Source organism: Sus scrofa, chromosome 1 (genome assembly GCF_054392235.1).
Source record: "Sus scrofa isolate SSC_HxYL_T2T_F1_AM1 chromosome 1, Sscrofa_HxYL_maternal_Yorkshire_Landrace_v2.0, whole genome shotgun sequence".
Taxonomy (NCBI): Eukaryota; Metazoa; Chordata; class Mammalia; order Artiodactyla; family Suidae; genus Sus; species Sus scrofa.
In genome coordinates this window covers 105,432,853-105,455,060 of record NC_139383.1, presented here as the reverse complement: position 1 = coordinate 105,455,060, position 22,208 = coordinate 105,432,853, and the positions used below count along the sequence as shown (strand labels likewise).

Genomic DNA, 22,208 nt, shown 5'->3' with positions numbered 1-22,208 from the left:
ATGAGGAAATACTCATTCTTTTATCCTTTCTGCCACTACTTTTTTCAGCTTTTCAAACAATATCGTTTTTTTTTAAATGTTATTGGAGTATAGTTGACTTAAAAGTTATGTTAGTTTCAAATGTACAGCAGAGTAAATCAGTTACACATATACATATATCTGTTCCTTTTCAGATTCTTTTCTCATAGAGGTTATTACGCAGTATTGAGTAGATTTCCTTGTGCTATACAGTAGGTCCTTGTTACCTCTCTATTTCATATATAGTAGTATGTATATGTCAATCCCAACCTCCTATTTTACTCCTCCCTGTGCTACATTTCCTATTTGGTAACTCTAAGTTTGGTTTTGAAATATTTGAGTATTTTTCTGTTTTGTAAGTTCTTTTGTACCTTTTTTTTGGCCATACCCATGATATGTGGAAGTTCCCAGGCCAAGGGGTCGAACCTGAGCCAAAGCGGTGACAACAATGGATCCTTAATCACCAGGCCACCAGGGAATTCCTATATCATTTTTTATTAGATCACATATTAGTGATCGCATATGATATTTGCCTTTCTCTGTCTGACTTACTTCACCAAGTATGGTAATTTCTAGGTCCATCCATGTTGCTGCAAATGTCTAGAATTACTTATTGAGAACCTAGGTCATGAGGTCTGTTCTGGGGTTTGAGGATGCAGTGATGAGTAAAACAGACATGGTGCCTGCCCCATGACTTTTAGTGGTGAGGGAGAAGGTATTATGCAAGTAAATGCAAACTTCTAACTGTGCGAGGTGCTGGTGGGGAGTGGTTAGAGTATGTCATATATACTATATAGTATAGTATATCATATATAGCATATATACTATATAGTAGATCACATATACTATATAGTATTGTGTATCATGAAGAAATTTGACTTTCTCAGTGTGGTCAAGAGGGTTCCCTGAAGAAGTGATCCTTGAGCTGAGACCTGAATGATAAGGCTGAGCAAACACTGGTTTATGTAAAGAAGAAGAAAGGGAAGGGGCAGAGAGAGCATTTGCAAAGGCCCTGTGGTGAGCAAATGTGAAGTTTGAAGGACTAGAATGTGAGTGTTATGCAAGAGGAGTAGCTGGAGATAAAGGGGGCTCTTAGGGGCCAAGAAGGTCAGACTGGCAAGATGGGTCATGGACAGAACCAGAACTCACCTCTGATGCCCAAGTCAGTTCCCAAGCAGCTGCTGAAATGGTAAGTTACAGAAGACAGGAGGCTGGGCTCCACCATGGAAAGGGGAGCCAACCTTCCAGAGGCTGGTTGAACTGGATTCTGGAGTCTAGGCTGATTTTAAGTGGGAATAAAGAAGGAGTGTATGAACCTGGCATATGCAGGGGAGAGAGGGTGGGGGCTGGCTTGACTGGACAGAAGGGAGGTACTGGAGAAAGTGGGAATTCAAAGTGACTCAAGGGTGGATGCTCTGGGGAGGCAGTGTTTTGTTGCGGTTTTACCTTCCTGGACCTTTTAGCCAACATCTAGTGTGTTCCTCTTTTCCAAAGTTAGAAGATGTAGGAGAAATCATTGAAAAAATTCGGATTGGCCATGATAATACAGGCATGAATCCTGGTTGGCACTGCTCCCACGTGGACATCCGCAGGCTCCTTCCAGATAAAGATGTGAGTTTCAGACTGATCTGTCCTGCTGTTTCCTTTTGTCCCTTTTCAGAAGCGATTCAAGGCAGGTTCCCTGTAAGAAACGGCAGCCTCATTAAGTTGAGATAAAATCATCTAAGGAAAATTTTACCAGTTCACTCTGGGTCCAGGAAAAACTCAGGCCCAAGGCAGCATCTTTTAGAACCTAGTTTAATGGGTCAAGGAGGAGGGTCTGGGCAGCCATGTCTCTGTTCCCCACCCCCAAGGCCATACTACTAGCAAGTGACCAAGTGTGTCCTTCCTATGATTCAAGGTCAGTTCAGAAAAAGAAATCCAGAGGAGTCCCCATTGTGGCTCAGTGGTAACGAACCTGACTAGAATCCATGAGGACATGGGTTTGATCCCTGGCCTCATTCAGTGGGTTAAGGATCCGGCATTGCTATGAGCTGCAATGTAGGTTTCAGACATGGCTCGGATCTGACTTTGCTGTGGCTGTGGTCTAGGCTGGCAGCTACAGCTCCAGTTCAACCCCTAGCCTGGAAACATCCATATGCCACGGTATAGCCCTAAAAAAGACAAAAAAAAAAAAAAAAAAAAGGAAAGAAAAAAGAAATGCACCCAAAAAACTTGGCAAACATTCCCAAACGACAGAATTCTAAATCTAGGAGGCAGCTGTTTGTAATGGTTGTGGTAGGAGTGAGTTGGGAGCAGGTGAAAAGCCCACTGCCTCTGCGTCTCTGGGCTGGGTTCATATATCTATTTTTAAGTGACCCGGGAACTCCACCTTCAAGAGCCAGCCATTGACTTGGTGTGAAAGTGCTTTAAGACTGGGTCTGCTGGAAGGGAGGCAGGACTGCGGGCACTCCCCTATGGCTTATTCATTTTCAGTGGGGCCCCATCACTCTTGCCCTTGGTCCCCATGAGGGTTGATGTGGTGGTGAATGACTGAAGTTGGCAGTTTCCACATGAAGGGCTCAGTTGCCTCTTTTGTCCTCCCCCCAGGGCACAGAGACCTTGACTTTCCCTTGTGATCGATGGCTTGCCACATCTGAGGATGACAAGAAGACCATTCGGGAGCTGGTCCCTTATGACATCTTCACTGAGAAATACATGAAAGATGGGTCCTTGAGGCAAGTCTACAAGGAGGTGGAGGAGCCTCTGGACAGTAAGTGCTGTGCCATCGCCCTCACCACTGTCAGCAGCAGTGTCCCTTGTAGGGGACCTTCTCTGTGCTGGGTGGAGCCTTTGCACCCAGGAGGCAGAATCTATTATTACCTTCACTCCGTAGAGAGGGCAGCTGAGGCGCTCAGAGGTTACATAACCTGCCAAAGTTCACTCAGCTAATAAATAGCAGGGCTATTCTTCAAAGTCTCAGCTATCTCACTCTGAGGTTTGGGCTTAAATCCTTTTCTGGTCTGACAGTGTGATCATACATCCAAATATGTGGTCTCCCACGTGTGGCCTCTACTGATCCTTGTTCTCTCCCTTTGCTTAGTTAATTGGGCTACTCATTTGCAGGGCTGGGTCCTCTCTGCTCTTGCTGGATCCAGCTGTCCTAGCCAAGTATGAATCAAAAAGCATCCCAGATTTATACAGAACTGGAGCTGTGGTGTCTTTGTGCTCAGGGGCTGGGTGCAGCTTCAGTGTCCAAGGTCATGGGTTTCTTTTCTCTTACGTGCCAGCTACCTCTGCCCATTCCTCATTGATGAGGTTTTTTTTTTTTTCTGTAGAATTTGCTCCCACCTGATCACACATTTCTTGCCCTCATTCCTTTGCTTTTGAACTACTATTTTCTGGTTCTCTTCTTACCTCTCCAAGCAGGTCCTGGGAGCTGCTTTCCCTTCTCTTGCCGATGGTATGGCTCCAGGCTCGGGCCTTAGCCTCGGCTGAGCCTCCACTGCAGCCCTTACATTTCCTCCCATATGAGTTGCCACTTGCTTAGAGATAAAAACAAGCATTGGAGTTCCTATCCTGGCTCAGTGGAAATGAATCTGACTAGCATCCATGAGGACACAGGTTCGATCCCTGGCCTCGCTCAGTTGGTTAAAGGATCCATTGTTTCCGTGAGCTGTGGTGTAGGTTGCAGACACGGCTCGGATCCTGTGTTGCCGTGGCTGTGGCATTGGCCAGTGGCTACAGCTCCTGACTGGACCCCTAGCCTGGGAACCTCCATATGCTATGGCTGCGACCCTAAAAAGACAAAAAACAAACCACCACAACAACAAAAAAAACAAGTGTTACATCTATAACATATCCCTTTCTCCAAATTTGCTTTGCTATTGAATCTGGGGGGTAATTCCCTTTTTCACTTGGATCCCATAGGATGTCCTGGAAAGCTGTCCTGGCAGCACACATGGCTGTTCTGTATTAATAACATGCCACAGACCCACTCTGTGCTGGGCGGTGTTTCTAAGGAAACATCTTTCCACTGAGGGTTGCTCGGCCTTGGTGGGACTGGGAGGGAGGAGGATCCAGAAATAGCCAAATCTGACTGCACAAGTGCATTGCTCAGCACCCAGAAGCTGAATCAGTTTTCCTAATTCCCATAGGACTGGGTGGTGGGGGAGCAGGAAGGCCATTTAATCACAGGCCTGGTGACAGCCCTCCACTCTGTGATGAAAGCTCCTAGAAAAGGTCCCACCCAGGTGTGGAGCCTGGTTGAGCGCCCAGCCAGGAAATAGATGAAGATAAATGAGGAGGGTGGGGACAGACTGTTGTGTCTAAACTTTGACAAGATTTCTAATGTTACCCCACGTCAGTGTTAGCCAGACAGACCTGGGTAATGTTGATTCTTTTAGATAACAAAGAGAAGATTTTATTTATTGATGCACATGTGAAATGCCAGCCAGATTATGTGCTGATTGAGGTGGGAGGAGAGGTGGCAAGGGTGTCCAGTGCTGGTTCCTGCCCTTGAGAGGACTGGCCTCTGAGACGGGGTCTCACTGTGCCTCAAGGAGGTGTGGTCGGCAGAGGGTTGGGTGGGGTGCAGAGGCGGGAGGACGGGAAGGGGGGCATGGGAGGGGGTGGAGTTCAGGGTTGGAAGTGAGTTTGCGGTCTGGTCAGGGTGGACCCGGGGATGTGGCTCCCAAGCACAGGAGGGAGCTGGGTTGGAGATGCAGCCTCAGGACACTTAGAAATCAACACCCTGAACGTGCTGGGTGAGAGCTGAGGACAGAGGATGGAACCCGGAGAGATCTGAGGGTGGGCAGACAATCAGGAACCTATAAAGCTGCACAAAGAGCATGCAAAGAGGCAAAAGAGAGCAGGAAAGAATAGGAACCACGTCATGGGCGTGGGCCCATGGCTCTGAACGGCTCACCTTACTCTCCTGATTTAATTACATGTGGTTGGGAGCCCACGTGTAAGGCTCGGTAAGAAAGTCCATCTCAGTCATGGCAGGGAGCGGGGATGCCCTTTTCTAAAGCCTTAGAAGAATCCTGAGGCTCTTAGGAGGAGCCTGGCCCTTTTGCCTGGGTGGGGACCTCCTACATCGTGGCCTCCCGCCACTTGGTGACACCATTGCTGCTGGCTCTCGGCCGACACTCGGGTTTCATTTCTCTGAGTGGCCAGAAATGCTTTTCCATGGTTCCTGGCTTTGTCAAAGACCCTCCCTTCAGCCTTGAGGCCTCCCTGCTTTGAGTCTCCAGATAAGCCAGGCAGCTCATTACTGGGCTCTGTGTGCAGGTTGGGGTTCTGATCACCCACAGGAACACTCAAACCCTCACCTGCTCCCAGGCTGGGGACGCTGGCCCTCCTCCCAGCTGGGCCACTTGCACCTCTGCCTCAAAGCCACAACTTGTATCCCTCCCCTTGGGGATAATCCAGCTAAGTCCCTTCTTCCTTGACCCCAAAGCTCCCGGGACAAAGGAATATGGAGAGGGAACAAATAACTCCTAGCCTTCATCAAAACAAAGATGCGCCTTTCCACTGGGGTGGAGGCGGGAAAGAGCTGCTTTTTTTTTTTTTTTTTTTTTTTGTCTTTTTGCCATTTCTTGGGCCGCTCCCGCGGCATATGGAGGTTCCCAGGCTAGGGGTTGAATCGGAGCTGTAGCCACCGGCCTACGCCAGAGCCACAGCAACGCGGGATCCGAGCTGCGTCTGCAACCTACACCACAGCTCACGGCAACGCCGGATCGTCAACCCACTGAGCAAGGGCAGGGACCGAACCCGCAACCTCATGGTTCGTAGTCGGATCCGTTAACCACTGCGCCACGACGGGAACTCCGGGAAAGAGCTGCTTTATTCTTCCTTGGTGCGTATATAGCAGCGAAACAAACACACGACAGTGTTCACTTTTATTTTCCTTAATAATTTTTAATAACTGACACACACCATTTAAAAAATGTTTGCTTTTTAGGGCTGCACCTGCGGCATCCAAAAACTCCCAGGCTAGGGGTCCAATCGGAGCTGCAGTTGCCGACCTACCCCACAGCCACAGTAACACCAGATCCAAGCCGCATCTGCAACCTACACCACAGCTCATGGCAACCTACACCTCAGCTCCTTAACCCACTAAGCGAGGCCAGGAATCAAACCCATGTCCTCAAAGATACTAGTCAGGTTCATTATCACTGAGCCGCAATGAGAACTCGACACACCCATTTTTACTGAGCCCTTTCCAAAGGCCATGAGAGATGAAGGAAAGGTTGGCAGTGACTGTAGCTTTGGTGAGAGGGGTTTCCCTGGAGCGCTGGGGGCAGGTTGTTTGGAGAGTAAAGGAAAATAAGAAAATGGACACTGAGGGGAGGCTAGTCTTTGAAAAATATTTGGCTTTCTTTCCATTAACCATTTAGAAGGGTCTGGCATTGTTATTGGGAAGGCACATTTCTTTTTTTCTTTTTTTTTAATAAAATGTTTTGTCTTTATTTTTATTTTTATTTTTTTTTTTGTCTTTTTTACACCCATGGCATATGGAGGTTCCCAGGCTAAGGCTCCAATTCTTGCTGTAGCTGCCACCCTATATCACAGCCACAGCAACACCAGATCTGACCCAGAGTCTGCAACCTACACTGCAACGCCAGATTCTTAACCCACTGAGCAAGGCCAGAGATCAAACCTGCGTCCTCATGGTTGCTAGTCAGATTCGTTTTCCTCTGAGCCACAGTGGGAACTCCAGAAGACACATTTCTGTGTGTCACAGCAGGTGTATTTAGTGACCATGGTAATACATGTGAGTCAGGCAGTTTCCTGAGTCTTTCTTCCTGGACTCTGTAGGTGGCTGGAGTGGGCGATGGTTTACGGGGTGCTGGAAAAGTCTTCACCCGTGAGGTCTCTTAGAGGCAAACTTCCCACTGGTAGCAGAAAATGCAGGATGGAGCAGACAAAGCCTGAGCCACATGCTGAGTACTTCCTACAAAGCCAGTTCCACCAAACCTAAACAAAGCCTTTTCTTTCTTCCCTTTGTTTGTCCACCTGTCTGTCTGTCCAACCGCCCACCCAGTTGTGCTGTACTCGGTGCAGATCTTCACAGGAAACGTTCCCGGGGCAGGGACAGACGCCAAGGTCTACATCACCATCTATGGAGACCTCGGGGACACTGGGGAGCGGTACCTTGGCAAGTCAGAGAACCGCACCAACAAATTTGAGAGAGGAACGGTAGGCGGGGCCAGCCGAGTTACTCCGCCCTCTCCTCCGGTTTGTTATCAGAGTGAGGGGGGCAGCTCCTCTTGGTCTCCGAAGCTGTCTGGGAACTTTAGGAGACCTCATGCACTCTCATGTGGGCATGTGCCCCTTGCATCCCCTGCGGAGGTCTGGTCCCCCTCCCTCAGTCTATACACGAGCCCTGGGTTCTCCATATGGGGTTGGGGTCGGGTTTGAGCAAGCAGCCCCAGGTTGCTGGCTGTAAGGAACTGGGTCGTCTTCAGAGAATCCAGCTCACTGACTGCGGTCTTGAAAGTGGAGGTGTGCGTGTCCCAGAGTGGCGAGGGCCACCCCAGTGGAGGGTTGAACTATGGGTCTGGAGGCCTGGTTCCACCATCCATTCCTTATACAGCTGAGCTTCTCTGGCCTCAGTTTCCTCATCCGTGAAGTTATGGAGCCTGATGTGAGTCAGCTAAACTGCACTATGCAGAGGCTGTGCACTGGGGCCCAGGGGAGCAGGGAATGAGGGGCAGACAGGAACCCCACTCTTCTCACGTTGGTCCACTTCGACCTGGTCTATCTGTTGGGGTGCCGGGCAAGCCTTCCGTTAAGCAGGGGACTCTGTGGCTACAAAAAGGCTTGAAAACCACATGATCGGATGGTGTCCAAGGCCCCACCAGCTCTAACCTAACAGTGGTTTTATGAAAAGGGAGATATAGAGTTCCTGTTGTAGCTCAGCAAGTTAAGAGCCCGACATAGTATCCATGAGGATACAGGTTCGATCCCTGGCCTTGCTCAGTGGGTTAAGGATCTGGCAATGCTGTGAGCTGTGGTGTAGGTCACAGATGTGACTCGGATCCTGCATGGCTGCAGCCTGTGGTATAGGCTGGCATCTCCAGCTCTCATTCAACCCCTAGGAAGACTCTCATTAGACTTCCATTTGCTGCAGGTGTGACCCGAAAAAAAAAAAGGAGGGGAGGTGATATCCATCCAAAATTCCCTTCTCCCCCTGTCACCCTGCTGGAGCTCCCCTGTCCCATGTCCCCTGCCTTCCCCCTTTCATCACTTCTCAGCCTCTCTTCCTCCTGTCTATTCGCCTAAATCTGCCAAAACCCCCAGGCCAGGGCACAGCTGTGGGGATGAAAGCAAGGTGATGCGCTCTGAACCCAGCCTTTGGTCCTCCCCGTAGCCATGTGCTGTTGGGGTTCCTGCATCAACCAGCAGGTGTTTACCAGGGATTTGCCTAAGCCCGACCCTCAGTGTTGAAATATTCGCTACTGGGTGAGGAGGAAAGTAGCTCTGAGACAAGTAAAGCAGGTATCATCTAAGTGGGTCTGCAGCTGGCAGGTGACCCCGTGAGTCAGGCTGCCTGGAAGGAGCCCCATCCTGTCCGGGAGGTACTGGGGGAGTCAGGTCCTGGGGCTGCCATGGCTCCAACATCCAGATATGAACTGTTTACCATTAGCTTTGGCTTATTGCTGCTGGGGTGGGAATAGCAATGTGATTGCTAGTTAGACCCCTGGATTGAAAAACTGCACAAGAGATAGAAGAGCATTTTGTATCAGGAAGAAAAGAATTTCTCTCTCTCTCTCTCTCTCACACACACACACACACACACACACACACACACACACACTGTAACTGTTTGCCACACTTGTAAGGTAGCTAGTAGGAGGTCTATTTATTTTGGAAACATAGAGGAAACCAAAGAGGTCAAGGGACTCCTGTGGTGTCCCTGACTCTAAAGCAGGGACATGAATATCAGGTTCACTCACATACACTGCTGTGGGACCTGGCAGTGCCCTGCACCGATCAGATGCCCAGACCTGTGCCTGGGGCCAGAGTTCAGGTCCTGGCTCTGATGCTGGCTAGCTGTGTGATCTTGGGCAAGGTACGTAGCATCTCTGTGCCTCAGTTTCCTCCACCAGAAAATAAGTTCACTGACTTAGAACCTTGCCTGGCATGGAGTTAACTCCTCATTAGTGCTGACTGTTGCTGAGGCTTGGGAAAGCCCATCTTTCCTGTGCCTCATCACACAGCCGGGAAAATGCACCGTCAGACAGCAGTGTGCGCCACACAGATGACAGGTTGATACTTGTTTGTGGCTAAATTCACAGACCCCAGTACAGAGTAGGCACAATGAATATTTATTGGGTGAATAAATGAGTGAAAGTATAAAGGAAGGTGATGGAATCCATTTTCCTCTGTGTTTACATTCAGATTTTTTTCTTTCTTGGCAATTGTGGGATCACAAGAAAAGTCTTTGCCCTGATCTGCCTCACCCCTTTCTCCTCTTTCCTCTGGTTTTGACATCCCATCAGGGAAGCTGGACTACTTCTGGCTGAGTTACTGATAATTTAGGGCTTTAGGTTCACTGCAGAGCATCTAAAAGCCCCCACATCTCTAATCATTTGCTCCAGAATCCAGGAGTCACCTTTGACATTCCTCTCCTGTCAGCAGCCCCTCCCCGTCCACATACAATCAATCACCAGGTCTTGGAGAGTCTCTCTTCCAAATAAATTAAGCCCAGTCAATTCTGTCACTACTCAGCTCTTCCATATCTCACCTCGCTTTTTTTTTTCTTTTTCTGGGGGGGGCTTTTTAGGGCTGCACTCGCGGCACATGGAGGTTCCCAGGCTAGGGATAGAATCAGAGCTGCAGCTTCTGGCCTACGCCACAACCACAGCAACTTGGGATCCCAGCTTTGTCTTCGACCTACACATAGCTCATGGCAATGCCAGGTCCTTAACCCACTAAGTGAGGCCAGGGATGGAACCCGCATCTTCATGGATACTAGTTGGGTTTGTTTCTGCTGAGCCACAAGGGGAGCTCCTCACCTTGCTCACTGAACCAGCCTGCTCTCCTTGTGCCAGGCCCCTGAAATCCAATCTATCCTCCAGGCTTCCCCAATTAACCTATCCAAAGGTACTTCAGCCTATCAGGGCTCCCCACTGATCCCAGATCTGGCTTGAGCCGTTTGGGTGACTCACTGCCTGCACAGACTCCCCTGCAGACCCCTGGGCCCCAGGTTCCATAATGCCCCACACTCTCTCCTGTCTCCAGGTCTTTCCAAGCCTCTTTTGCATCCATCCCCATATACCCATAGAAAATACATAATGCAGCTCTGCAGTTTTACCTTTTTACATAAAAGGCATCATCCTCTATGAATGCTTCTTGCAGGCAATGGGATACCTTTGAAATCTTTCCATCAAGAGAGTCAAACACAGATGTTGCTGGTTTGTTCTTTGAAACCACCAAACACATAACATTCCACCCACGACACTGCCATGGTGCTTCATGTTCCCTAAACACTGGACACCTAGGTGGTCCCAGTTTTCCACTGCAAAAAATTATCCTGCAATAAACATCCTTGTGCACAAATGAAGGTGTCCCCTAGGACAGATGCAAAGTGAAATTGCCATGCCCCTTCTTGCTGTAATGGACACAGCCACTTGCCAGTGGCCCTAGGACTGCACAGGTCCAGCCTGCAGTCAGCATTGCACTGTTCGCCTACACTCTCCTCAGCCCGCAGCCTGACATGCCCTGGCTGCCTGGAAGGCCCAGTCCAACATATTCAGCTTAATACCACCACCTGGCAAGTCTGGCCAGCCCTGTCCCAGTCCTCATCCAGGTGGCTGCCCACCCCCCCACACCCAGGCTGTGCTGAGGAGGGGCACAGGGCGTCCTACCCTCCCTGGGTTCCCAGCACTCAGCACAGTGACTTGGCATATCTTTCAGAAGGAAAGAAGGTGTCATTCAGGCCTACCTATCCCTCATTCCCTTCCTTTGCTACCTTCAACCTATGTTTTTCCCCATTTCACCTAAGGCCTAGAACTGCACATCTCACAGAGCAATTCTAAAACTATGCAAGCACCCAAGAGGGCAAAGTCACCTTACTAAAGACATAATCAGAGTCACAGAGGAGAGCCTATGTCATGTCACCACAAAATTCCTCATGAACCCATGGGCCAGGTGTTATCCCCTGAGCTCCCCCCAGGCTGGCCTGACTCCTCCAACTGCCAGGTTCCTCCTAGGAATGTCAAGCCCCCTCTCATTGTCCAGAAAGCTTTCACCTCCTGGCACCACTCTTATCCCCCAGCCTTCCATCTGACCTTATGCCAACACTCCTCATAACCAAGGACATTCAGGTGCCAGGACACACTGAGAAGCCTACTCACACAGCTCATCAGGGTCCATCTTCCAAACACCCACAGGGCTTATCCCAAGAGGAGCTGGGCTGCAAAACAGGGCCAGTGTGGCAGTGAGGCCTTAGAACACCAAACCTTCTGTGTTAGGGATTTGGGCCTGGAGGGCTCCAGGCTGGGAAGATCAGGTCAACCCAACAGTTGAGGGGGATGGAAGAAACTGAATGGATGGGGTTGGAGTCAGGGAAGGTGGGCCATGCTCCCCACCCAAGTCCACAGTCTGGACTTCCCAGGCAGATACCTTCATCATCGAGGCTGCTGACCTGGGCGTCATCTACAAGATCAAGCTTCGCCACGACAACACCAAATGGTGTGCAGACTGGTATGTAGAGAAGGTAGAGATCTGGAATGACACCAATGAGGACGAATTCCTGTTCCTGTGTGGACGCTGGCTGTCCTTGAAGAAGGAGGATGGGCGGCTGGAGAGGCTCTTTTATGAGAAGGTGTGTGAAAGGCAGCCGAGGGCCTTGGGTCAGGCACAGCTTGTGATCGCCCTCTTCCCTGGGGTGGCCAGAGGTGTGATGCACCTGGTTCACCCTCCTCTGGACAGGAGTACAGCGGGGACCGGAGCAGCAACTGCAGCAGCCCTGCTGACTTCTGGGAGATCGCCCTGAGCTCCAAGATGGCAGACATCGACGTCGCCATGGTGACGGGGCCCATGGCCGACTATGTTCAGGAGGGCCCGGGTAAGCTCCGCAGAGTGTTCATCAGAGGAGCAACAGGCACATGGAAATGTGCTTCAGCTGTTCTTGGACAGGCCATGTGTTAACCCCACCATATAGCACTCTGTAATTTACCTAGTCTCCACATCTTTCCATCCCCACAATAATCCTGTGAGGAAAGAGATGACCTAAAACAGACTGCCAGTTATTTCTCCATCAAGGTGGGGTTTTGGCAGAGAATTGCAATTCAGAGTCTGCGACCTTGGCAAACTCCACACAAGTCCCCACACCGCAAGGAAGTAGAATTTTTGGGAAATGGTGTTGGGGCGGGGGCTGAAGTAAACAAAAAGTCCACCAGTTTTTCATTGGCTGAGTTGTTGCCAGAAAAGAAAGGGGAGTCTTTCTCCTTCCTTTTTGGTTCTGCTAACGTCATAGGGAGTGAGAGCCTCCCCTTCCTGGTTTCTGCATTCCAGTTGAGGTTCTGTCTGTTAATTTTGTTTACAGAGGGCAGCAAGTAAACAAAGGCTAAGAGAGGTTCAGGTTAATCTGCTGGTCTACCACCAGGAGGGTATCCTAACTCTGCCCTCACCCAGAGTCCCAGCATACAGATTCACCCCAGAGAACCTAGGACAATTCTCCTGAGACAGACACGAACAGCAGCAATGCAAATTATTTGCATGTTAGTAGAGCATCATTCAAAGGACTTAGCCATGCAAACTTAAGGCGTGATGAGGTGGGGCAGGGATGAGGGTAGGGGAGGAAGGGGGAGAAGTCCTGAGCTGGTTTTTTAGAGGCTTAAGCTTCATTTCTGATGCTGACAAGAAAAGATGTGGCCTTGGACAAGTATCTCTTTTAGCTTCATTTTTTCCCCCTGTTCCATAAAACAATATTGTAATCCCCTGAGAAGTTCATTTTTTCAGCCATATTTTTGAGATAAGGCAGTTATATATTTCTCTGTTGGACACTTAAATTCACTGCTTTTCTGTTCAGTTCTCTCAGATGTAAGAGCGTGTCAACCACTATATTTTTCTCCAGGAGACCACATGGTGGGTCTATTGTGTTGGGCAGAGAGAGCCAATCTTTTTATACTTTCCCTTCTTAGACAGGACCCACAAGAAAGTGCTTCTCCTTAATTCAGCACTGTGATCAGGGGTGCTCTCCTTATAAAGATGAAATGAGGCCATGGGCAGAAAACGTTTCAGGTAATTCCAGCCAGGAAAGTCTAGTCTAGAAACTTTTCAAAGGGCTACAGATTGCATAACCTAACCTAACACCCACTACACCAGGGCAGTGTCTCCTAGCTATTGAGGAAGATGAGCCAAGAGAAGGTTCTCCATCCTGTTTCAATTTGCAACACAAATAACAAGGGACCTAAAGGTAGTAGCTTAAAAAAATGAGGGATTTTTTTTTTCCTACACATAAAAGTTCAAAGAGTAGCAGTTGAGACTGATACAGCAAATCTGGTTAAGTCAGGGACCTGACCTGGGCTCTTTCAACCTGACCATGCTGGCAGTCTTCCATCCTAAAAGTTGCCTGTGGTTCCAAGATGACTGCTGGAGCTCCAGACATCACATCCACATTCCAAGCAGAATGAGTGGATAGGTAAGGAGCAAAAATATGCTCCTCTCAGTGGAGTCAGACCTTCCAAAATTAAAAGAAATTTTCCCAACACTTTATGTATCATGACCACCTCTAGCAACAAGCAGAATGGATACTGTGTGGGCAACTAGAACTCTATGCCATACTACCTGAGCAAGTTTTTATGCTGATTGATCTGGTTTGTTTTGGAAATGAATGCCTTCTAGAACTTTAATTTACCATGTTGCATGTATAATAATATTCTATTATTCTTCCATGAATTCGTACTTCCCATGAGACCTTGCTTTTGCCAACTTCATTTTTGCTGGCCATGGTAAGCTTTTCAGACATCTAACCCTTGTACTTGGTTAGAGGTTATTGTCCTTACCCTGCTTCAAATGATAGTGTTAGGTGCAACTAAAATAATTGGTCAATAGGGCTTTTAGATGTGACCACAATGCTCTCTTTGACCTTCACTTGGGATTTACCTTCACTCCTTGGAGGCCAGGTCACTCTCCAGCCTGAAAAGCTCTGTTGTATTTTGTCTTGGAGGCAGGGAGCAGAGATGCATGCCTCCAGAAGACATTTCCAAGTCTACAAGCCTGCCCTGGTCCATCTGTCCCATCATGAGTCTGGGCCCCCATGATCTCTTGCAGTTATTCCCTACTATGTGTCAGTCACCACGGGGAAGCACAAGGATGCAGCCACTGACAGCCGAGCCTTCATCTTACTCATCGGGGAGGATGACGAGCGCAGTAACCGCATCTGGCTGGACTATCCCCAAGGGAAGAAGGGCTTCAGCTGTGGCTCCGTGGAGGAGTTCTATGTTGCAGGCTTGGATGTGGGCGTCATCAAGAAAATAGAGGTGCTGGGAGTTCCCATCATGGCACAGTGGAAATGAATCTGGCTAGGAACCATGAGGTTGTGGGTTTGATTCCTGGCCTTGCTCAGTGGGTTAAGGATCCAGCATTGCCGTGGGCTCTGGTGTAGGTTGCAGACATGGCTTGGATCCTGCTTGCTGTGACTGTGGCTGTGGCCGGCAGCTGTAGCTCCACTTAGACCCCTAGCCTGGGAACCTCCATATGCTAGGAGTGCAGCCCTAAAAAGCAAAAAAAAAAAAAAAAGAGAGAGAGAGAAAGGAAAGGAAAAAAAATAAATAGAGGTGCTGGGCCTTAGGACCTTGGGACAGTGATCACTCCCAGGGAAGGAAGGAGCTGACCTGAGCCCTACTCAGCACAGACAGCAGAGGAAAAGCTCCTGGCCTCTGCCATCAACCAGCTCGGTGACCTTCCATGAATCACTTGCTCCTCCAGGTCCATTTTCCACCCCTCCGATGGGAATGCCTGTGTATTAGTTTTCTATTGCTGTGTAACATGCTACTACAGACTTAGTAACTTAAGGCCATAGCAATATATGATCTCATAGTGTCCTGAGTCAGGACCCCAGGCATGAGTTAGCTGGGTCCTCTTCTCAAGGTCTCACTGAACTAAAATCAAGTCTCACATGAGGCTCGGTGTCTTGTCTAAAGCTCAATGGGTGTTGGAGGAATTCATTTCCTTGTGGCTGTAGGACCAAGGCCTCCAGGTCCAGATGCTACCTATCTGTATTCCCTGCCATGTGGCTTTCTCCAAAACAAGTCGATTTGTTTCTTCAAAGCCATTCAGAGAAGATCTGTTCTACTTCAGATCTCTCTGACTTCTTCCATCTCTGATGTCTAGACCCTCCTTTAAAGGGCTGGCCTCATTAGTTCCGCCCCCACCCCCCAGTAAAATCTTTTAATTCAAGGTCATCTGATTAGAGACCTTAATTATATATTCAAAATCTCTTCATCTTCATGGGAGGGACCTGGGTCAGTGAGTGCATAGCCCATTGGAAGGCATCACTGAGGCTGTAGAATGGGGAAGAGGACACTGAGCAGTTGTGCCCAATCCTCATGGCCCTGGTGTGTCCTCTCCTAGCTGGGTCATGATGGGGCCTCCCCCGAGAGCTGCTGGCTGGTGGAGGAGCTGTGCTTGGCCGTGCCCACGCAGGGCACCAAGTACACGTTGCGCTGCAGTTGCTGGCTCGCCAAGGACCGAGGGGATGGCGTTACCTCCCGTGTCTTTGACCTTCTGGATGCCATGGTGGTGAACATTGGGGTGAAGGTATGGAGGGCGTGTGTGAATGCATGGCCTGGCAGAGGGCAGTGCATGTTGGGGTGGGAGAGCAGCAAGGGAGACAGAAGTGAGAGAAGGAGCAAACTTACCCTGGGGCACTGGCAGGGGCTGCAGCCCACTATACCAGTCAGGCCCACTTTGCTAGGAGCCAAGAGACTTAAGTCTTCTCTTGTCTTCTGCTGTGTGACCTTGGGCAAGTCATCTGGCCTCTCTGAGCCTTGGCTTTCTCATACAGCACATGGAAATAATACTTCCCATCCTGTTCCATGTAGGATCTAGATGAGAACTAATGAGATTAAGGAAAGCCTTGCATACTCTACATAGATATGCAGAGTCATTATTCTCCAAAGGCTGTTCCATCAGCACCAGTAGGCCAGTGATGGGGACAGATGGCCTTTGGGATACTGTGAGCCTCTGGGTCTCATAGTGCAGTGAGTCCTGTCTGCACAAGATCTCCCCTTAAGTGGAAAAGGCTGGAAGGCAGGAGCTCTGGGCTCCTGTCCTAGCTCCACCTCTAATCAGCCAAATGACCTGGGACAAAATGTATAAACTCACAGGTCAGTGCCAGGCAGGAGGCAGGATGCCTGGGTGCTGGGGCCCAAAAACACGTGGCCAGCTGATGGCTCAGAGGCCTCTGTGTCACAAGACACCGCAAGCTTCTCTTTCTCTCTGAAAAGCTGTGGGGTCAACAGAAGACCTCAGCCCTCATATCTGTTCCTAAATCCAAAGCCAGGGGCTGCCAGTTAATCTAAATGGTCAGAAGCCATGCATGAAAAGAAGAGGAGTTCCCGTCGTGGCGCAGTGGTTAACGAATCCGACTAGGAGCCATGAGGTTGCGGGTTCGGTCCCTGCCCCTGCTCAGTGGGTTAACCATCCGGCGTTGCCGTGAGCTGTGGTGTAGGTTGCAGACGTGGCTCGGATCCCGCGTTGCTGTGGCTCTGGCGTAGACCAGTGGCTACAGCTCCAATTCGACCCCTAGCCTGGGAACCTCCATATGCCGCAGGAGCGGCCCAAAGAAATAGCAAAAAGACAAAAAAAAAAAAAAGTAAGAAAAAACCGTCCTGGACCTGAGTGTGCCCTGCCTGTACTGCATGTGAAAACAGAAGGAAAGACTGAGTTATAGGCTCTAAAAACCAAGAATGTGAATGCTTGCCCATCCCCTGCTTGTGAGCCAGAGAGCAGAACTTTCTACGGCATAGATACCCACCTCCCTTACCCAGCCACCTGCATCTATGGCCAGACGGTCCATGGTGGGGAGAGCACAATGCATCCAGGGACCTCTGTCCTGACCCAGTTCCCAGCATTCATGTGGGTGAGTGTGTGCACCCCCAGCACACATGCACCCCCACCTCGGTATAGCTGAATCTCCCTCTGAGCTCTTTCGTCTGTGGAAATCCAGGCCCACACCCCGGTTATTCATGTTACAAAAGAGCGCGGGTTTGTCACTTTACAAAGAACCACAGGGCTCTTTGGACTGGCCACCTCCACAGGACATCTGATATCAGACTGGAATTACAAAAGCCCCGTTTCTGTGTCTCTTTCTGAAAACACACCTATGACAGAAAAAGAGATGTGTCTGTGTAACGGAGAGAAAGATGGACACAGAGGACACAGGAGTCTGGAGGGGCCAGCCTTAAGGGGTCAGTCTCCCCCCCCACCCCACCCCCAAGCAGTCATTTTGATCATTCTGTTTCTTAGGTCTGCTGGATAAGAGCAGAACAGTATCAGGTTTCTGCTTTCATTGCCCATGCCCTTGTTAGGTAGGCTAAGAGGATTTTTCTCGTAAAGCAAGGTGCTTTTCAAGTACTCCCTTGGCAGACACGTTCTGCTGGCCAGGCCTGAGGTGCTTCTTCTAAGTTCGCAGTGTCATGGTGATGGTTCTAGGTGCCTCTTGGAAAGGCATAAGGTCGGGAGCATGATCGCTGCCATGAGTAACTGGGATTGAAGGTATCCGGGTGGTGGGGACTCTGCATCATTTATTTATTTGTTTATTGTCTTTTTAGGGCTGCACCTGCAGAATATGGAAGTCCCCAGGCTAGGGGTCGAGTTGGAGCTACCTATGCCACAGCCACAGCAACTCAGGGTCCAAGTCACCTCTGCAACCTATACCGCAGCTCACGGCAACACAGGATCCTTAACCCGCTGAGTGAGGCCAGGGATCGAACTCGCGTCCTCATGGATACTAGTCGGATTCGTTTCCACTGTGCCACAGCAGGAACTCTGGGACTCTGCCTCTTTATGAATGATATTGCAGTGCAGCAGCCAGAGTGGCAGGGAAGGGCCAGGTATGTGCAGAGGAGATGATCAGCCTGGCATCTTCTTGGCCATGTAGAAGCCTCTCCTGAACCTTCAAGGCCTTGGGCACCAGGTGAGAGGCCATGGAAGAGAAATTCAAGACCAGAGGACAGTCTAGATCAGGGATGGAAGTGGCCCCTCTGGCCAGGAAGCTGCCTCCCAGAGGAAGAAACAAGGCAGGGGCTTCAGTGAGGACACTGTCCTGGGAGGAGCAGGTGGCCCCCTCCAGCAGAGACAAAAGGAATACATCCTCTTTGGAGCAAACCTCAGGCAAAAGTGCAAAATCTCAATCTAAAGTGAAAACCCCATACAAGTGAATGGAGGCAGAAGTTCTCAAAGATCAGCCCCAATACAATTGCCACTCACGACGTGCAGATTGTGTGCTGCCTGCGGCATGAAGGAGGGACAGTCACCTAGAAGTGCTCCTTCTCCTTGACACCAAGCCCAGTGCCAGGCACCAAGGCAAAGTGCCTCAGCTCTCATGACTCTGCAAAGTGTTTATCCCTCTTCTACTGTGGAGGAAACAGCTGGCGAGGATGGGGCACCTGCCTAGGTTCAACAGCTAGCAGGGGCCAGATCTGAGATTCAGATGACACTGCAATGGCTCCAAAAGCCATTGTGTGGCCAACACCTGCTGATGGAATGCACGGACTTAGGTTGAGATTCAAGTGACAAGGAAACCAGTTGATTCTGGGGCTTTTAGTCATGTTTCTGCTGTACACATGTTCTCTATCAGAAACCAAATTCCTCTCCAGCACTGAACTGGACACACCTGGGGATACAGTCAATGACAAAGCCTGGATCTTCCTCTCCAGACATTCACAATTGAATAGGGGGAGGGCTCTTTTCAGAGTCATGGAGCTTGGAGGGCCTGTGGTCTTGCCTTGCTGAGAGTGAGGCAGGTGGGTGGGGTTGGTGGTTAGGCCAAGGCTCAGGACCCACATTCCTTTCGTGGCAGGTGCTCTATGAAATGACGGTGTGGACAGGTGACGTGGTTGGTGGTGGCACAGACTCCAACATCTTTATGACCCTCTATGGCATCAACGGCAGCACAGAGGAAGTGCAGCTAGACAAAAAGAAGGCCAGGTATCTGGAGGTGGCCTCTGCCCTTCATCCCTCCACACGATCCAGTCCTCAGCCCTCCAGCCCTTGGGGCCTTCCAACCTCCAAACCTCTGTCCACGTCATTCCTCCTTCCTGGAATGCCCTTCATCCACTCCCTCTGTTTTGAGACCTTTCTGTTTCAAGTGCTAGCTCAAGTCCACCTCCTCCAGGAAACCTTCCCTGATCACATCAACTCAGAGCACTCTTCCCTTTCTTCTTTATCACCTCCCTTCCTCCCTCCTTTCCTTCCTTCCTCCATTCCTCCTTCCTCCCTCCATTTTCTCTTCCTGCCATCACTCAAAAATGCCAAGTATAAAGTCTGTAGGTTAGTTGATAGCATCATGTCATTGTGCATCTCTTGTTTTCATTCATTGTTACATTGATAATGTAAGATATGACACTAGGAGTAGCTGGGCAAAGGGAACACAGAAACTTTTTTTTATTTTTGCAACTCAACCTCAGAATAATTGGGAAAAAACAAAAATAATTCTTAAACTATTTAAAAATGCTTGAACATCTAGTGTATGTCCGGTACATACCGGTTTTAGACACTGGAGAGAGACAAGATACCCAAACTCATGAAGCTTAACACTTGAGAGAATCACAGCAATAGCACAGACCCCAATGTGGGCTTGTTTTGTGCCATGCCTTTTTCTAAGCCCTTTGAATGTATTGACACACGTAGTCCTCCCTGTAACTCTGTGAGAACCATTATCAGCAGTACCATTTTATAGGTAGGAAAACTGAGGCACAGCAGGGTCAAGTCATGCTGCTCAAGGTCCCATAGTCAGTGAGCTGTGGCACCGAGACCTGTACCCAGGTAGCCCCAGTCTTAAGCATTAGGTTCTATTTCCTCTTTTCTTTTTCTTTTTCAAAACTTATTTTTTAAGTTTTGTCTTTTTAGGGCTGCATCCAGTGGCGTGGAAGTTCCCAGGCTAGGGATCTAATTGGAGCTACAGGTGCCGGCCACAGCCACAGTCACAGCAATGCCAGATCCCAGCCGTGTCTGCGACCTACACCACAGCTCACAACGCCGGATCCTTAACCCACTGAGCGAGGCCAGGGATCGAACCTGCATCCTCATGGATACTAGTCAGATTCATTACTGCTGAGCCACAAGGGGAACTCCCTCTACTGCCTCTTAAGATATTTATTAGTCATGACAATAATGGTGGACCTCTTGTAGTGCTTCCTTCCTGTGCCTTTTATTGAATCCTCACCTTAGTCCTGGGTTGGGTTTGGTTTTCCATGTTCAGCCATTGCCCCAAATCATCCCTGGCTCCTCATATCTTAAGCAGCAGAGGGAAGAGATTCAGAGCCCAGGCTTAGGATTTCTAAAAGCCCCCTCAGACACTCCCCTCTGAACCCACACTGCTGCCTCCCCAGGCAGGAGGGCAGGATCCAGGGTGCCTTCCTTTCTGAGTCCTCACATCTCTTGACTCTGGCCTTGCATGTAGTGGGCACTCAGTAAGTACCTCTGGACGGTGGCAGTGATGGGGATGGTGGTCATGGGGATGGGGATGCTGAAGCCTTCGGGGCCCAGGCAGAGGTTTCTTCCCATGGACAGAGCACTTCATGAGAGTGGGAACTGCCCATCTTTTGTACCTCATGCCTGGGGGGTCTGATGCGGACAGTTTTTGCCTATTTTCCCTCAGCACCCTTGTACCTCTCTTTTCCTCCTGGAATTCTCCCCTGTGCAACAGAAATGATGATGATTATAATAACGGTTGACAATCAGTGAGCACCTACGCCATGCCAGGCACCATTGTAAGTGCTTTTCAGAAGTTCCTGTTGTGGCTCTTTGGGTTAAGAACCCGACATAGTGTCTGTGAGGATGCAGGTTCAATCCGTGGCCTTGATCAGTGGGTTAAGGATCCGGCATTTCTGCGAGCTGTGAAGTCAGTTGCAGATGCAGCTCAGACCCTACATTGCCATGGCTGTGGCTGTGGTGTAGGCTGGCAGCTGCAGCTCCTATTTGACCCCTGGCCTGGGAACTTTTCATGTGCCACAGATGTCGCTATAAAAAAGAAAAAAATATGAACTCAAAACATCCCCTCTGATATGCTCACTGCAAATAAGGGGCCTGAAACACAGAAAGGTGAAATAACTTCCCCAAGATCACACAGCTAGTAATCAGGGAAGCTGGAGTTTGACTCATGCAATTGTGGGTATAAACTAAGGCCAAATGAAAACAAGCCGAGGCTATTTCTTCAGCGCTTGCTTTTAGCAAGGATGTAAGCCATCATCACTTGGTTTGGCAGAGACCAAAGGCTGTTGGGAGCCTGAGAAAGCTTCAGAATGTGGCATTCTTTGGGGCATTGTGAAGCTGGGGAGATGCCACCTAGAATCAGGGCATCTTATGCGATTGGACTGGGGAACATAACTTGGATTTCTCTGGTTGGTCCTGAGTTCAGTGGGGGCATCTTCGTTGATTGCTGCTTAACCTGATGAGCACCTCAGAGAGGTCTGGTGGCTCTTGCAAGGGACTGTGGAAGGGAGACAGTAGAGGCACCGAGGTTGGCCACACTCTTGACAATTAAACCATTAGCTCTGTTGCGCAGAGCCGAGGCCAACCTCTTAAGGGTTGGCCATTGCCGTCCTAAGGAAGAAAGAACCGCCCCAAATTTCGGGCGACCGAGCATGCGCTGGATGGCCCACTGGTACGGAAACCCAGACTGGAAAGCACTTGATCTAATGTGAAGCTACAGCTGAACCTCTGGCCTCGGCCAACTCCAGGAGCCCCAGCCATGTTTCTGAGATGCAGAGACAAAGTGCCTGAGCTCCAGGGAGGCTGGCTTTGGACCCCACACCCTTCTTCCCCTGATGCCAGCCAGCCTTTCCCCAGGCATGCTACCCACAGATCTTACCTAGTTTCTTAGCCATATCTAAAATTCTTCCATTAGGAGTTCCCTTGTGGAGCAGTGGGTTAAGGACCCAGCATTGTCACCAAAGCAGCTTGGGTTGCTGCTGTGATGTGGGTTTGATCCTGGGGAACTTCCAAATGCCAAGGGCTCAGTCAAAAAT

The 22,208-nt window shown here is 49.7% G+C and overlaps 1 protein-coding gene across 2 annotated transcripts in view; it reads left to right on the top strand.

Moving 5' to 3' along the window:
- The window catches only part of LOXHD1 (lipoxygenase homology PLAT domains 1), a 196,111-nt gene that overhangs the window by 128,036 nt on the left and 45,867 nt on the right, over positions 1-22,208 (top strand). The window contains exons 27-34 of one of the 2 annotated variants that reach the window (XM_084964969.1): positions 1,513-1,629; positions 2,608-2,770; positions 7,046-7,200; positions 11,624-11,833; positions 11,941-12,076; positions 14,287-14,495; positions 15,589-15,774; positions 19,040-19,167. In XM_084964969.1, coding sequence (XP_084821095.1) covers positions 1,513-1,629; positions 2,608-2,770; positions 7,046-7,200; positions 11,624-11,833; positions 11,941-12,076; positions 14,287-14,495; positions 15,589-15,774; positions 19,040-19,167 — 1,304 coding nt within the window. Of the gene's footprint in view, positions 1-1,512; positions 1,630-2,607; positions 2,771-7,045; positions 7,201-11,623; positions 11,834-11,940; positions 13,908-14,286; positions 14,496-15,588; positions 15,775-19,039; positions 19,168-22,208 lie in introns of those variants that run through there. The other variant, XM_084964963.1, reaches the window with a different exon arrangement.